Source organism: Rhinopithecus roxellana, chromosome 21 (genome assembly GCF_007565055.1).
Source record: "Rhinopithecus roxellana isolate Shanxi Qingling chromosome 21, ASM756505v1, whole genome shotgun sequence".
Lineage (NCBI taxonomy): Eukaryota > Metazoa > Chordata > Mammalia > Primates > Cercopithecidae > Rhinopithecus > Rhinopithecus roxellana.
In genome coordinates this window covers 66,846,580-66,862,231 of record NC_044569.1, presented here as the reverse complement: position 1 = coordinate 66,862,231, position 15,652 = coordinate 66,846,580, and the positions used below count along the sequence as shown (strand labels likewise).

At 41.8% G+C, this 15,652-nt stretch overlaps 1 protein-coding gene across 1 annotated transcript in view; it reads right to left on the bottom strand.

Moving 5' to 3' along the window:
* The window catches only part of ZCCHC2 (zinc finger CCHC-type containing 2), a 58,711-nt gene that overhangs the window by 19,188 nt on the left and 23,871 nt on the right, over nucleotides 1-15,652 (bottom strand). Inside the window, exons 5-7 of the mRNA XM_010388806.2 lie at nucleotides 11,519-11,631; nucleotides 3,537-3,631; nucleotides 1,063-1,146 (exon numbers count right to left, since the gene is read on the bottom strand). Of these exons, the coding sequence (XP_010387108.2) occupies nucleotides 1,063-1,146; nucleotides 3,537-3,631; nucleotides 11,519-11,631 (292 nt within the window). The remainder of the gene's footprint in view (nucleotides 1-1,062; nucleotides 1,147-3,536; nucleotides 3,632-11,518; nucleotides 11,632-15,652) is intronic.

Sequence of the window (15,652 nt, the reverse complement as noted above, 5' to 3'; positions counted from 1 at the left end):
GTTGCTACCCTATATGGTTTAGAGAATAATGACAAGAAAAAGAATTTTTTACCCCAAATACTTTCAGCTCACAGTTGGTTAAACTCACCAATGCAGAGATGGAGAGCCAACTGTACTATAAATATCCTTTATTTTAATTGCTACCTAGTACAAAGACATTATTTATTTATAACTTTACTAACATTTGAAATGTTCATGCAATTTCCTGGTATTTGCCCTTGCAAACAATGCTGCCTCAAGGACCCGTGCCCATGTCCTCTTTTGCAGGTGTGTAACAATTTTCATAGATGCAGTATTGCTGGACAGCAGCATATAATTATCTCCAACTTCACTACACAGCACCAAATTTCTGTTCAAAATAGTTGTGTCAATTTATAACCCCATCAGCAGTGCCTGAGAGTTCCCACTGCTTCATATGCTTGATGTCAGACTCCAAAATGTTTTGTCAATCTGCTGAGCGTGAGATGACACCTGTTTCCATCTGCATTTTCCTGATACCAGTGAGGCTGCACGCTAAGTAATAGCTGTTTAGGTTTCCTCATCTCAGAATCATCTGTTTATGTCTTTCACCTATATTTCTGTTGGGCTGATTGTCTTACTGACTTTTTAGGAAGATCCTTCCATAGTCTGGATACAGTCTTATCTGTAAATATCTTGCAAACATCTCCCAATCTATGGATTGTCTCCTGGCTGTATGGTTCCTTTTGTCACATGGAAGCTCTAATTTAGTAAGATCTCTACTGTGGTCATGCTTTACTTTGTTCAAGAAAGGATTCTCCTCCCAAATTAACATTTAAAAATTTAAATTTTACATATAAGTTGTTATTCACTTGAATGTCTTCTGCATGATGTAATTGGGAATCTAATTATACCTATTTTTTCATATGGAAAATCAACTCTGCCAACACCATTTACTGAACGGTCTATTCTTCCTCCACTTATTTGTAATGCAACCTCTGTCACATTCCAATTCCCATATGTCAATTTCTCCACTCCTTAACTGTTCTATCCATGTGCTGTATCAGCAGGCAGAATGATTTACTCTAGTGAAGCTACATTTACCTTCTTCTTGACTTGAAGCTTCAGAGCTGTCTTCTTTTAAGTGTTCTAATATCTTAGAAGTCTTCAGAGAGGATTGTAAGTTATCTGCAGGAAGTATTCAATACTATTAACTTTTCAGGAAAATTAAAATAAAGAAAACAAATATAATATTTTTTTTTAACCTAAGGAAAATGAATGGAGGGTGAGTGGTGAAGAAAACATGGCTACTAGTGAGAAGGCAAGCTGACACAGCCCAAAGCACTAGACTGTGAGTGGGAACCGTGATCAAGGAGCCAGCTGTTCCCTGAAGAGCGACTGACCGGGGCAAGTCGTTTCATACCTGTCAGCCCCAGTGTGCTCATGAGAAAATGAGCAAATAAAGTAGAAATGTGCCTCTTAAACCTCTGTGGTGTGGTAAAGATTCAGTTTTTATTTTTTTAAATCTTCAGTTTGCTGTGGATAGTTACTTTTGTAAAATACAATAAAATAATGTGGCACTGTCAAATTGTTAATCTCTCAGTGTCTGCTCTCAATTTCTGCTCTTGTGTTACAGAACAGTAACCAGCAATTTATGGACCAGCACTGGCCCATGCACCACATTTTAGATTACTTCCCCATTGAAACACAGGCCAGAAGGACTCCACAGTTCAACATCTTAACTCATTCAGGACTTTAGCATTGTTTTGTTTTCAGCGCTAGTTTTCAGGATATGGAGTGATGCTCTCCGTTCCAGAGAATAAAAAGGTAAAGCTATCAATTAAAAAAAAAAAACAAAACCAACAGTGTATGCAAATGAACCTTGAAAACAGTGTATTCACTAGGGAAACAACTCAGATATGCATGAACGTTAGGCTGACAAGATTTCCCACAATCTCAAGTTCTGTACTTTCATACAGTGTTTTAATTTTACAAACTTGAAACAAAATCCACCAACCTCTTTAGCACTGCTCATGTAATTTAAACAGCATCACGCCCTCAAGATGAGTTTATTACTTATATATGAACTCACTTGAGTGAGTTTTCCTGAGCAGCCTGTTCATCTGAACTAAAAGTTTAACTTTGTGCTCAATTCAATGCCTTTTTGAAATTAAACTGATGTTACTGATACATGTTCAAAACAAAGCACTCACATTTGGCTCAGGAAAAAGCACTGATGGTTAAATCTACATAGCTCCAGAATGATCAGGATTCTCTTTAATAAATGCTATTGCTATCAATCAGACATAAATTTAACCCTGAAGTTGTGCATTGTGTCTTGGTCAACTAGTCATAAAGAGTCACATTTTTCATTCTGATTGATAATTACGTTAGCATTTAACACACTTACAGAAACTTTAAAGGTTAGCCTATATAACACTCAATCATACTATTCTTTAACCTCTTTTTCTCCCACTTCAAATTGAGGAAATACGTGTTTTTCTTTCCCCTTTAAATACAGGAAAACCTGACTGTTGAAAGCAGAGGGACAGTTTTAAAAAAGAAAAATGTTCCTCGCTATAGTAGCTATGCCTGAAGAAATTCTGCTAAATGACACGCCAATGTTACTGACAAAATATTTGTAAAAGGCAGGCTGAGGTAGATGTGTAGAAAATTAAACACAAGGCAGACACTGGTGAAAGCTGAAACAAGAGAGCAAAACTCAACATACGGAACGTTAAGAAAAACTAGCAAAGCTTCATGGAAGAGGTGATGTTTCAGCTGGGCCTTAAAACAGGTGTGATTTTAACAGGCTATGACAAAAGGATGGATGTTTAAGTAAAGGTACAAATGAGCAAAGACACAGGACAGGCAATGGCTGGGCGTGCTGGCAGACAGAGCACAGGGAGCAGAAGGAAGCTCCTGGAAGGTCACAGTGGGGCCTGAATTTCAGACCAACCAGGAATTTAACACATTTATCCTTGTGATAGATAACCCAGGGATACATCCGAGTGGGAAACTAGAATCTGAGAAAAGAGTGAGGGTTTACCTTTAATAGTCCCCGCATGAAAGAAAGGCCTAACTATAAACAAGGGGATGGTAAGGAAGGGACATAAAGGAAAACATCCTTTGTCTGGCATGCGTTGTCCTTTCCGTGATGAAAACAAAGAGGCAGAGTGAGAAGAATAGGGCTAATGTTTTCTGTCTGATCGGCTGGAAAGGTCAATTGGAAACAGGTGACAGGAGGAAGACAGACTAGATCATACACCAGCACGTGGCACTGTAAGGTCTCCAGCCGGTGACGGGACAGTTCCTACCCAGGAAATGAAGGACTGGCCACACCCCAAAGTCTAGAGTGGAATCAGACCTTACCTTGGAATCAGTCTGCTCTGTTATATTAGCTTTTATACATGACTTTCTTTAAAACTGCAGTGTAAAACTCATTAAAAATGACAAATAATTGTATGCCACTATTCATTAACTTTAACTAAAGTGACAAACCTACACAAAATGACATGGTAAAGCAATAAAATCCAACAAAGAAAAAAGACCTCCACAGAGGGACAGAGGATGCTTACTGAGACTGTGTAGGGAGTCTGATGATATGGACTGAAAGAAGCTGTGTACTTTCTGACTCTGTAGAAAAGCTTGTGATGAACTTGAAAATAGCTGCCTGCATATAAAAAGAGAGATTTGTTAATTTCAGGTAATGTTAATCCACAAGGAGCTCAGTTTCAATTATAAAGCAGACTTAAGTGGCAGTTTAATTCAGGTATGGAAAAAATATTTTTCCTGTAGAAAAGAGTATTATTTTGTAATGTATTTCCTATGGGAAGAAGTCAGTAACATTTAACAAAACTCATTTGCAAGAATTGACAAAATAGGTGCATTTTTAATTTTGTATAATCTAATGGTATGTTTTCAATTCTGGCCCAAAAATGTATTATTCCAGCCTTTGCCCAAGTGATCCAACAGCCACCCTTCTGTTCAGAAAAACAACTGTAATTTCTTTACTCTTCTTCACAGGGGTTCTTCTCCTTATTTGGCTGTACTATTTTTTTTTTTTTTCTTTTTTGAGACTGAGTTTTGCTCTTTTTGCCCAGGATGGAGTGCAATGGCACAAACTCAGCTCACTGCAACCTCCGCTTCTCCGGGTTCAAGCAATTCTCCTGTCTCATCATCCAGAATAGCTGGGATTACAGGTATGTGCCACCATGCCTGGCTAATTTTGTATTCAGTAGAGACGGGGTTTCACCATGTCTGTCAGGTTAGTCTCAAACTCCTGACTTCTGGCGATCTGCCCACCTTAGTCTCCCAAAGTGCTGGGGTTACAGGCGTGAGCAACCGAGCCTGGTCTTTGGCTGCACAATTAAGGGACATTCCCACACTCTCCAAGTGGGAAGTTGGGAAGTTTGGGATGCTAAGAGTCCTGGAAAATATGGAACAGTCAATTATGTAGTTATCATATATTATACATAACATTCTGTAACCTAAGGCATGACTGACTGATGATTCATGTTGAATGTGTAACATGCCATGAGTCAAAGTTATCTTTGAAACCCAGCTTTCCTCATATTCTATTAATGTAATTAAAAGACTCCAGCTGGAGGTCTTTCTGACAGTGGTGCCTGTAAAAGGGTTCTTGGACATACAATTAGAGCAGAATCTACTAGAAAGTTTACTTTGGATTTGAATACCAGTTCAATCACTTATAAGCTGAAGCACCCTAAACAGCCTTTCAACTTCCAATTTCTTATGGTTACGAGAATCAAATAGTACACACAGATAAACAGTCAGCCTACCTACTACGTAGGTGCTTAACGTACAAATCCCATTCTACTAGTTTTGAACACTTTTAAATGCTCATTTTAAATTTTAATTCTTAATTTCTCCCCCAAGGTTTTTGACCTATTATTCAGATTAATTATAAAATCAGATACCAACAGATGACCTTTATGGGCCAAAGTTGCCTCGTATATCATGCAAAATTGCTTCTTCGTATTCTAATGTGAAAGTAAACATTCAATAGGAAGACACGGGTGAAATTAAGAGATGGAAGAACTGAGATCTGAATTCAGGAGCAAATCTAGATTTCCAGGTCTGAACATATTACCTAAGGCTGACTTTAAAATCCAAAGGCAGTGGTGGAACCCACACCCAGTCATGTTAGAAACCAACTGGTCAAAAGCACAGGCACACCTTCAATTCAAGGCCTGAGTTCCAAGGAACAGCTCAGATACAACTCCAAATCCTATGTACACATCCACTACAGGAACACTGAGTATTGCATTCAAACCACAAATGAGATAAAGGCAGGGGACTGAAATCAGCATACAAACTAAAGTCAAGGCTCATTAATGAATAACCACAAGATGGCAATTACACTGATATTAAAAATCAAAGTGGCCATAAACTACTTGATAAATCAAATCAGTAAGAAAAACAAGGTGACATTTTGACACGACAGAAATCATCCAACCCCAAATGCACATTTCAGGCCATATTTTCTTTCTTTTTTTTTTTTTTTTTTGAGACGGAGTCTCGCTCTGTCGCCCAGGCTGGAGTGCAGTGGCCGGATCTCAGCTCACTGCAAGCTCCGCCTCCCGGGTTTACGCCATTCTCCTGCCTCAGCCTCCAGAGTAGCTGGGACTACAGGCGCCCGCCACCTCGCCCGGCTAGTTTTTTGTATTTTTTAGTAGAGACGGGGTTTCACAGTGTTAGCCAGGATGGTCTCGATCTCCTGACCTCGTGATCCGCCCGTCTTGGCCTCCCAAAGTGCTGGGATTACAGGCTTGAGCCACCGCGCCCAGCCAGGCCATATTTTCATTTTCCTAACCTATAACATATTTGAGACTAAATGCAGTGTGTCCTGTACCAACCAAGATCTGTATCACTTACAAACATTTCCTATTTCTCAGTTTCCTTTCTTCCCCCTCCTTTATAATTGCTACACTTCTGAGACACAAAGGATGACCTACTAATTTAAAACCCACAAACTGAGAAGGAAGTGTCCTGACATCCTATTAATGGTGTTGAGGCCACAGGCGAGCCATTTGGGAAAAGATACGAATCCCTACCATACTCCTTACATCAAAAAAATTACAAATGAATCCAAGATTTTTTTTTTAAAAGGAAGTATCAGAAGAAAACATTTTATAAGTATTTTTTCAAACATATCTCAGATATGTTTTCAAACATATCTTTGAAAAGGTCTTTCTAGGCATGACACAAAACCCTGAAACCACAAGAGAAAAGATCAATAAATCTGACTACATAAAAATTTAAAACACCTGTATGGTCATGAAGTAATCGCAAGCAGAGCTCTTTCCTTTATCTAACAAGTAACTCTTCCAATCAGTGACATCAATAAAGCATGGAAAGGACTGAAAAGGCCGTTCACAGGGAGGCGGCAAAGGCTACTCAAACACAAATTGCAATCAGACTGTCTTTCTCTCTGAGATGGGCGAAGAAGAGCAATTGAGAATGTTTTGAGTCTGCTCAGGCGGGAGATACAAGCATGAGGCCTCAGAGGATATAAAGTGCTGCTACCTTTTTAGAAATAGTTTGAAAATATTACATATTAAAAATACATCACTTTTGACCAATTAAAATATTTCTATAAATTGATCTTACAGATAAATGTATCCATATGTGTTAACAATATATACCTGGAGAGGACTGCTTGAGCCTAGGAGTTTGAGATAAGCCTGGGCAACAGAGCGAGGTCCTGTCTCAAAAAAAAAAAAATTAATAAAAATAAAAAGCAAAAAATTAATCATACACCTGTACACTGTAGTAGTTTAAAAATATTTAGAAACAACTAAAATGGACGTAAAATATGCTGATTAATTATAGTTCAGCTAAAAAGGAATATTACGTAGCAAATAAAACAGCCATCTTTTTATATGTATTGATGTGTTACCATGTCCCAATATATTTAAAGAAAAAAGTGGCAGAAAAGTATTAATATGTATAAAATACTTCCGTTTGGATAGTAAAGGAAATATATATATACACACACACACACACACACACATAAATCTAAGGGCATTTATGTGCACACAAAATTTTGGAAAAGTTACACTACTTTAGCTGTTAGAGCTGGAGAATGGGAAACCGGGAAATTTTCTCAGTACACACCTCTGCATTCTTCAAAATTAGCTTTAATAACATCTTTACAGTAAAAACGCTTAAAACACACAGACACAACATGCACAAGAGGCCAAGTATGATCAAAGCTGAGGAGAATCCTAAAAGCTTTAACAAGAAGTCACACACATACTTTTTTTTTTTTTTTTTTAAGAGACAGGGTCTCACTCTGTTGCCCAGGCTGGAGTCCAGTGGTGCAATCATAGCTCACTGCGGCCTCAAGCTCCTGGGCTCAGGTGATCATCCCACCTCAGCCTCTGGAGTAGCTGGGACTACAGGTGTGCACCACCACACCCGGCTAATTTTTACATTTTTTTTGTAGAGATGGGGTTTCACTATGTTGCCCAGGCTGTTGGCCTCAAACGATCCTCCTGTCTTGGCCTCCCAAAGGGCTGTGACTACAGGCATGAACCACTGTGCCCAGCCACTTACTTTTTAATTGGGGTCCTAGCTGACAGCCATTTTTTGAAAATGGCTCCTTCCAGAAATAGTTAATTTTTTCCTTCTGAAAATCTCAAACTTACAAATACAGTACAAAGGCTTCTTTCCTAAACCATAAATACCTAATGTAATGGCTAACTCCTGGAAAGACATCAGTATTTCCTATGTTCTCCTACAATCAAAATCAGGAAATTAACACTGACCAATTTTTACCTTCTATTCCTCAGATCCCATTTAAGTTTTGCCAATTGATCTGTTTCATATGAAAGATCCAGTTCAGCATCCGGCACCACACTGAGCTGTAGCACCTAAGAGGACAGGCTAGGTATACTCTGGAATGCTGTTTGTCTGAGGCTTCCCCACAATCAGATTCCTGGCAAGAACAGAGCAGTGGGGCTGTGTGCTTCTGCTGCAGCCTGTCTCGTGGAGGAGATGCTGACTGCCCACCATTGATAAGTTCACTTCAGCTGATTACAATGGTGCACGACAAGGCTTCTCCACTCTAAAGTTACTCCTTCTCCCTTTACAATTAATAAGCATTATTCTGTGAAAAAAATTCTGGGAAAGGACTTCGATACTGTAAATATCCTATTCCTCAAACACTCAATCTATTCACTTATTATTTCAACATGGACTCAAGGTTTTCTATTTTATGCAATGTACTATTATTATTTGTCCTGATGTTTCTATTTACCCCAGATGTGACACCAGAAGCCCCGTCAACCTGGCTCTGTCCTTTTGACAAAACTGGATCATTCTTTGAGCACACCCGTGTTTTCTGGCACCACAGGCTCATCTTGTACTTTTCCTGCCCCAGCCCTGAAATCAGCTTTTCAAAACTTCAAGGAACTCTAGTTCCTTTTAGAGGAGCTCTAGTTCCTTTTAATGGAGAATCACATAGAGAAGTCAAGGTCTGGGCACAGGTATGCCCACTGTTACTGGGATGTTGCTACTTCCAGACCCGTTCAATGAATCACACATATGCACCCATATCTATTTCTGTATCTGCATATACTAGATACCATGAGTTCACACCAATGACTTCAATTCCAATCAGACACTCTAGGGATCAGGGTTCAACCTGGTTTTGTTGTTTTTCATAGGATAACGCCCTTTTCCAAAAGAAAGAAACCTGGTTCTCACTGTCCTGAATATATTTACACAGTTGCTCTAATCCCCTAGAGCAAGCTCTCTCCTCTGTTGCTGCTGCTCCCTTCCAACCCCTGGACGGGTGCCCTCCTGGCCCTGCCTAGGCTTCAATGGCCTGCTAGGCCATCACTCCACACATCTGCCCTCCTCACTCTCTTTGAGCTCTGTGACATGGGCCAGGCCTCCCACCACCCATGAGAGAATGGCTTCCTCACCCCACACAGGTCCCCTTCTCCAGTCCATCAGGGCACATCCTCCTATCCTGATGCTGCTGTCTACCTTGCTCTGCCCCATTGAGTGGCTTTAGGACTTAACTGGTCAGAAGGGACAGGAAAAAGAGACCGGGAGCCAGCAATGACTTTTGAAACATGATAGTCGTACAAAGAATGCAGTCAATGGTATTACTAAGACCTGAACCACATAGTTCAGCATATCTCCTAGAACACACAGGCATCAAGGGTTTTTCTGAGACAGGGTCTGGCTCTGTCATCCAGTATGGAGTACAGTGGCACTAACAGTTCACTGCAGCCTCAAACTCCTGGGCTCAAGTGGTCCTCTCGTCTCAGTCTCCTGAGTAGTTGGACCTACATATGCCACTACACCTGGCTAATTTGTAAAATTTTTTGTAGACACGGAGTCTCATTATGATGCCCAGGCTGGTCTCAAACTCCTGGCCTCAAATGATCCTCCTGCCTCAGCCTCCCAAAGTGCTGGGATTACAGATGTGAGCTACTGTGCCTGGCCCTCTCCCTCTCTTTCTCTAAATCTTTCCTCTGTGCCCTTTGAGATTCCCCAAATATGCAGACTCTGTGCATGCAGTCTGTATCTCCTTATTTCTGATACAATCTGCCCAGCCCCTGGGCTCCAACTGTGCTCACCGCTACTCACATGGAAGGTGATCCTCTCCCCACAACCTCCTGGCATGCATGCACCTGGACTCCCTTGACTCAACCTGCCACTCAGCCGCTCTGCGTCAACTGGACCTAGTCCAAGTCATGCACCAACCTTTAGGTCACTCTTCCACGTTTTTATTCAATTTTGGCCCTGGCCTGTCTCCTCCATTCCAAATCTTGTGTCATGTTGGGAGCCTACACGACCACATGGGTGTCTGCACGTGTGACCCACCTGACACTAGACTCTTTGGCCGCCTTTTCCCTAGTAATTTCCTCACATTCCTATCTTCTTCTAGTATTTCACTTCCACTGTCACACCCCGGATCTTGCCATACAATGAAAATACTCTCCCACTCCCAGATTTCTGCTTGTCTCCACTGGGGAGCAAACACTCGTCCCCTTCTCAGGCCCGCACATCCTAAGAATACTCACTGGTCCCAATTCCCTGCTCAGGAGCGGGGCCGCAACAGTCAGTGACACACACCTCTGCTCTCCCTTGGGAAGTCGGCTTCCCAAACTGGGCCACCTCAAGTTTAGAAGGCAGATGATAGGCTGTCTTACTTAAGCCCTGAACCTAAGCCATATAGGCTCCAGCACTGCTTTTATGTAATGTATTTATTAATAACTGCAAGTTTCCAGTAAAACAGCATGTTTCCTTGGCCATTATTCCTGAATTTACGTCCCTCCTACAGGGAAGCCCTCAGAGAGGTGAGCGCCACGACTGCCAAAACCATCCGCTGACCTCCACTGTCACCTCTAGATCCACTCACCCAGATGCCTCACTCTCATCCCAATGAGACCCTCACTGCTTAATTACCCGATTACTCCCATGGCACCTGTTTTCCAAGCACAGTTCATTCCACTCTAGCAGACTCACCTACTTTCACTTCCTAGTCCAGCCTAGATCTCGTAACTGTCCATCATTTGTTAAAAACTGAACATTTTTTCCCCAAATTTCCTTGCCTCATTGTCTTTCTGTCTCATCCAAGAAAGCCCTATCCAGGACACATACAACCACTTGCTTTCCTGACACTTGGACCTGAGCTGCTGGGAAACATTTAAAAAACAGCTCACACAACAGGACAGACCAATACCACGATAACGTATTGATCTTCAATCTCAAATGGACTCCACACCTTGCCCGGCTCACTTGACTTCCTTCAGCAGGTTGTCCTCCAGATCTCCACACAACAATTTACATCCCCTCTACTCTCAAGCATGTGATCCCACACCCCCAATCTACCCATTCTTAAGCAAACCTCTTACTTTAGAGAAGCCATTAATTGGGCAAGAGATCCCTCAACTTCCCATCATGAAACAAGTACATTTCCCTACATCCACACTCATCCCACCTCCACAGGGCCCTTGTGCCGCCAACGACACGCCTTGCCTGTGTCTTCAATTTCTTCCTTTGTGAGCACATGGGAGGCTCCGGGAATTAATCCAAGCTCATCTCATCTAAGCGGGTCTTTCCCAACAAGCCCAACAACCTCATGTGGGCAAAACCTTGATCCCTGGCAGCACCATGGCTCCAACAGAGCAACGGCCAGGAAGAGCAGGTGCTCGAAAGCAGGGCTGCCTTTCACTCTCCCACCCACCAGCCCAGGCACTTGACAACTTAAATAAAACATCTCTTCAAAGTGGAGCTCCTGGACAAAGGCCTCTTTCAATAAGTATTTTATAAAGAATATAAGAGGCTTTATTCAATATCTGCATATTTCAGAAGCAACTAACTTTTATGACAAGTACAATGATAAAACTAGTTTGGTATCTTTTACAATGAGCCTAAATAGCACAAGGATAACATGTCCATTTTAAGAAGTACGCCAGAGAAAGATCTCTATGATTCCCCCACCTGAAGACCCCATTTGGAGTGGCGCTGTGTCCTGTCTGTATGCTGCTGTGATAGGCGGTAGGTCAATCATTACCTTAGGATGGGTTCTAGGTCAGGATGTCGCCGTTCTTCCCTTTTCAAGGAACCCTGATTCAGGGCTCCTAAGATGGTCTTGTCAAAAGTCTCTGAAGACAGTTCCTTTGGAAGCTAGAAAAGAAAAACCACAATATCCAATGTTAAGCTTCTCACTTACTGGTAAATGTTACAAGTCAGATGAATAAAATGAAGATTAATACCTTCTGCTCATTATTTTCCCAAAAGCAGTTTGTTTCCCAAATCTTCACAACACCTGACCCCATAATGAAGCAGCACAGACCTTTCCTACTGGGAAATGCACCATCTTCTCATCGTACCTCAGGGCTCCCCCAAATGCAGGGCAACCCACAGCATTCAACATGTTCCTGGGACAGGAGGACGCCTGCATGGACCTCACACTCTGGCTCCACATGCCACACTGAAATGACACCCATGCTAAGGTTCTCGAGTTAAGGTGAAGATTCTGTTCAGCATAGCTAGTACTATTTTTACCCTGGAATAGTATTCCAAGGAGTGTTATCTGCGCCTTTGCCCTTAGCACTTTTGTGCCTCCTGTTTTACGTTTTACTCTCGGGCAATGTCAGATCACCAGTGCTATGCAGTAAATAAAGAACTGAATATGAGAGACGGGTGAGAAACCCTCAATATTACTCATTTATATAAAAACCACGCACTGGAGGTGCCTCATGTGATTGAGGCAATCAGATCAGAGCAATGTGCTAGAAACCACAAAAAAATCAACACTTGGCCAAGAAAAATTTTAGATTTTAAACAAAATGTAATCAGTTTACTTTTTAAAAATTCCTAGTAAATTGATTATTCATAAGCCAACTTTCCAAGTCTTTGAAAAATTCAAAGTTTTAAATTTGACTTTTCGTAACTAATCTGTGCTATTACTGGCACTTTCACTAAAATTCAGAGTAGAACCATTAACAGTATCTGAGAAGCCACAGGAATACAAAAATATATACCGATTGTTGATTTACATATTGAGCTCTGAGAAGTCCAAAGCAAATTTTCTTATGAAAAGTAAATATTTTTAGTCAATTCAGAAATGAGAAATTTAGCAAAGGTAGCATAAAGCACCCCTCAGTGTGGGCACAGGAGACTGCAAAGATCAAGATGCTCGGTCAGAATGAAGTCCCTTCTGGTCAGATGGAAGGCTCTGTCGGCATTCTACACACCCACTGTGGAAATCATGCCCTCTGACCACCAACAGGAGAAACAACGTCTGCATCTATCCATTTTCTTTTCTTTTTTTTGAGATAAGAGTTTTGCTCTGTCACCAAGACTGCAGTGCAGTGGTATGATCTCAGCTCACTGCAACCTCCACCTTCTGAGTTCAAGTGATTCTCCTGCCTCGGCCTCCTGAGTACCTGGGATTACAGAGGTGCACCACCACGCCTGGCTAATTGTTTTTGTATTTTTAGTAGAGAATGGGGTTTCCATGTTGGTTAGGCTGGTCTCGAACTCCTGACCTCAGATGATCCACCAGCCGGGGCCTCCCAAAGTGCTGGGATTACAGGCATGAGCCGCCACACCTGGCCTCCATTTTCCAAACAAAGAAATCACTCATTTCAATATTTATATTTTGATATTAGCATTTTAATACAGACTTAACAGCACCAGGCATATATCCTACTACCCATTTTAAACACAATTTATACTGAGTATCTATACACAGCCAAAGAAAACTAGTGTCAGTGAAAAGTCTATTTCAACCACCAAATCACTGATGGTTGTACTGAACACTGAAGGCAACAGTGTATAAATATTCACAGTTCAGTGACACTGTTCACGTTGCTGGGCAGACTGCAGGTATGCGGTCATCAGCATGTGCAAACTGATTTATTTTCAAGTGATTTTTATGTTCAACTTCCAGGGCCTACTTGCAGTCTTAAAGGCTCATTTGCTTAAAAAAAAAAAAATATATATATATATATACACACACACACACACACACACACACACATATACAGTTTTAAATCATGTCTTTTATATTCTAGTCACGTGTTTTGAATTTTCTCACCTTTCAATCCTAGTTCTAGCAAACCCAGCCTCCCACCTCCAGAGCTCCAGCTCAGCCTCAGAACAAGTTCAGAGGAATGAAAGGTTTTTGCACTGAGCTATTACAAATGTTGCTCTCTAAATACGCTGAGACCAATGGATAATCTAATGTTTGTAGCAGTCCTTGTTCATTCAATCATTCAGCAAACTTTCAAACTCCCACCGTGCCCCAGGCACTGTTTTAGGAACCCTGATACTGCAGTGAAGGAAGAAACAAAAACCCTGGCTGCATAAGAGTAGACATTCTGATCATGAGAAACGACAGCTGTAACTGCTAAGAAGAAAAACAAAAAAGGGGACCAGACATGGTGGCTCACACCTGTAATCCCAGCACATTTGGCCAAGGTGGGTGAACTGCTTGAGCTCAGGAGTTCAAGATCAGCCTGGGCAACATGGCAAAACTCAATCTCTACTAAAAATACAAAAATTATCTGGGTGTGGTGGTGCATGCCTGCAATCCCAGCTAATTGGAAGGCTGAGGCATGAGAACAGCTTGAACTGGGGAAGCAGAGGTTGCAGTGAGCCTCTCGAGATGGTGTCACTACACTTACACTCCAGCCTGGGTGATGGAGCAAGACTCTGTCTCAAAAGAAAAGAAATTAAAAAAAAAAAAAAAAAAAACCCACAAAAACAGGTGAAGGAGGCCAGGATGCAAAGGACAGAGGCTGCTATTTGTATGGGAAAAAAGGACTTGAAATATTGACCTCCAAATCACATTTCCACACTACGGCAAGCTAGAAGTACAGGTCAATAGGGTCTATAGAATAAAAAGGGTGTTCATTTGGACATGTTGTCAAAGGGACAGATTTTGCTCCTGAACTTTTTTTTTTTTAAGGCAGAGTTTTGCTCTTGTCGCTCAGGCTTGAGTGCAATGGCACAATCTCAGCTCACTGCAACCTCCACCTTCTGGGTTCAAGTGATTCTCCTGCCTCAGCCTCCAGAGTAGCTGGGATTACAGGTGCCCACCACCACACCTGGCTAATTTTTTGTATTTTTAGTAGAGATGGGGTTTCATCATGTTGGTCAGGCTGGTCTTGAACTGCTGACCTCAGATGATCCACCTGCCTCAGCCTCCCAAAGCATTGGGATTACAGGCAAGAGCCACCGAACCCGGCCGCTCCTGAACTTGTGTAGATGATGTTAAAAGGAAGGTAAAACAGAAAAAAGGATAAGGTAAACTTGGAAAAGTATCATACAGTAGGCACTATGTTTACAGAAGTACACAATGTTGCAGATTATTTCATGTAGTTGAGAGGCATTTATACTATTTGAGAAAAACATTATATCCAAATACTGGCTAAGCAGGGTGTTCATTAATTGCTATGATTCTGAAGAGTGAATTACTTATTTGGAGTTGTATTTGTTTTAAAGCATCTAAGCTTTTAGAAAAAATGGGCGACTGAAGCAATGAAATCTGTCAAAGCACAAACAGCTGAAGCTTCCAGAGGGAAAGCCAGTAGAAGGCAGACTCCATGTGCTAGGCCCCAGCTGGGGGTCAGCTGCATGCTCTCTCAGCATGAGGGACAGGGAAACAGGACCTCACACATACACTGGCACCAAGTCACTCGGTCCGGACACCCCCTTTTCAAGACTCTTCAGCCTCAGCTCTGTACTCCCGCAACTCGCCCACAATTCTGTTGTGGGAAGGGCAGAAGAAGGGAAATGAAAACAGGCTGCTCCTTAACCCAAATGAAGCCTGTTTGTGATCACCTGTCTAAATTTTGATAAATTTCTTCTGTTCAGAGGAAAGTCAGAAATAACTAGAAGAGATTGTAAAAGTATGTGGAGGTGGGGTGAGGCAGCCCTGCTTAGCCGCCTCTGTCATTAGAACCTCATCCAGGCACTCATTTTCTCCAGCGGGGTGCACTGCCTGGCAGATGGAGCCTGCCCCAGCCTGAGCAACTCTTCCCTGGCATCCTCACGACTGTTACCATGACTGAGCACAGCAGCCAGAAGCTCACAGACCCATGCCATCTCCCTTGCCAAGGTGTCCAGAGCTGACATGTCACAGGCGGTGGCCTCTGGCATCTGGAAATGAGTAAAACTCATCCCCCAACCTTACCCA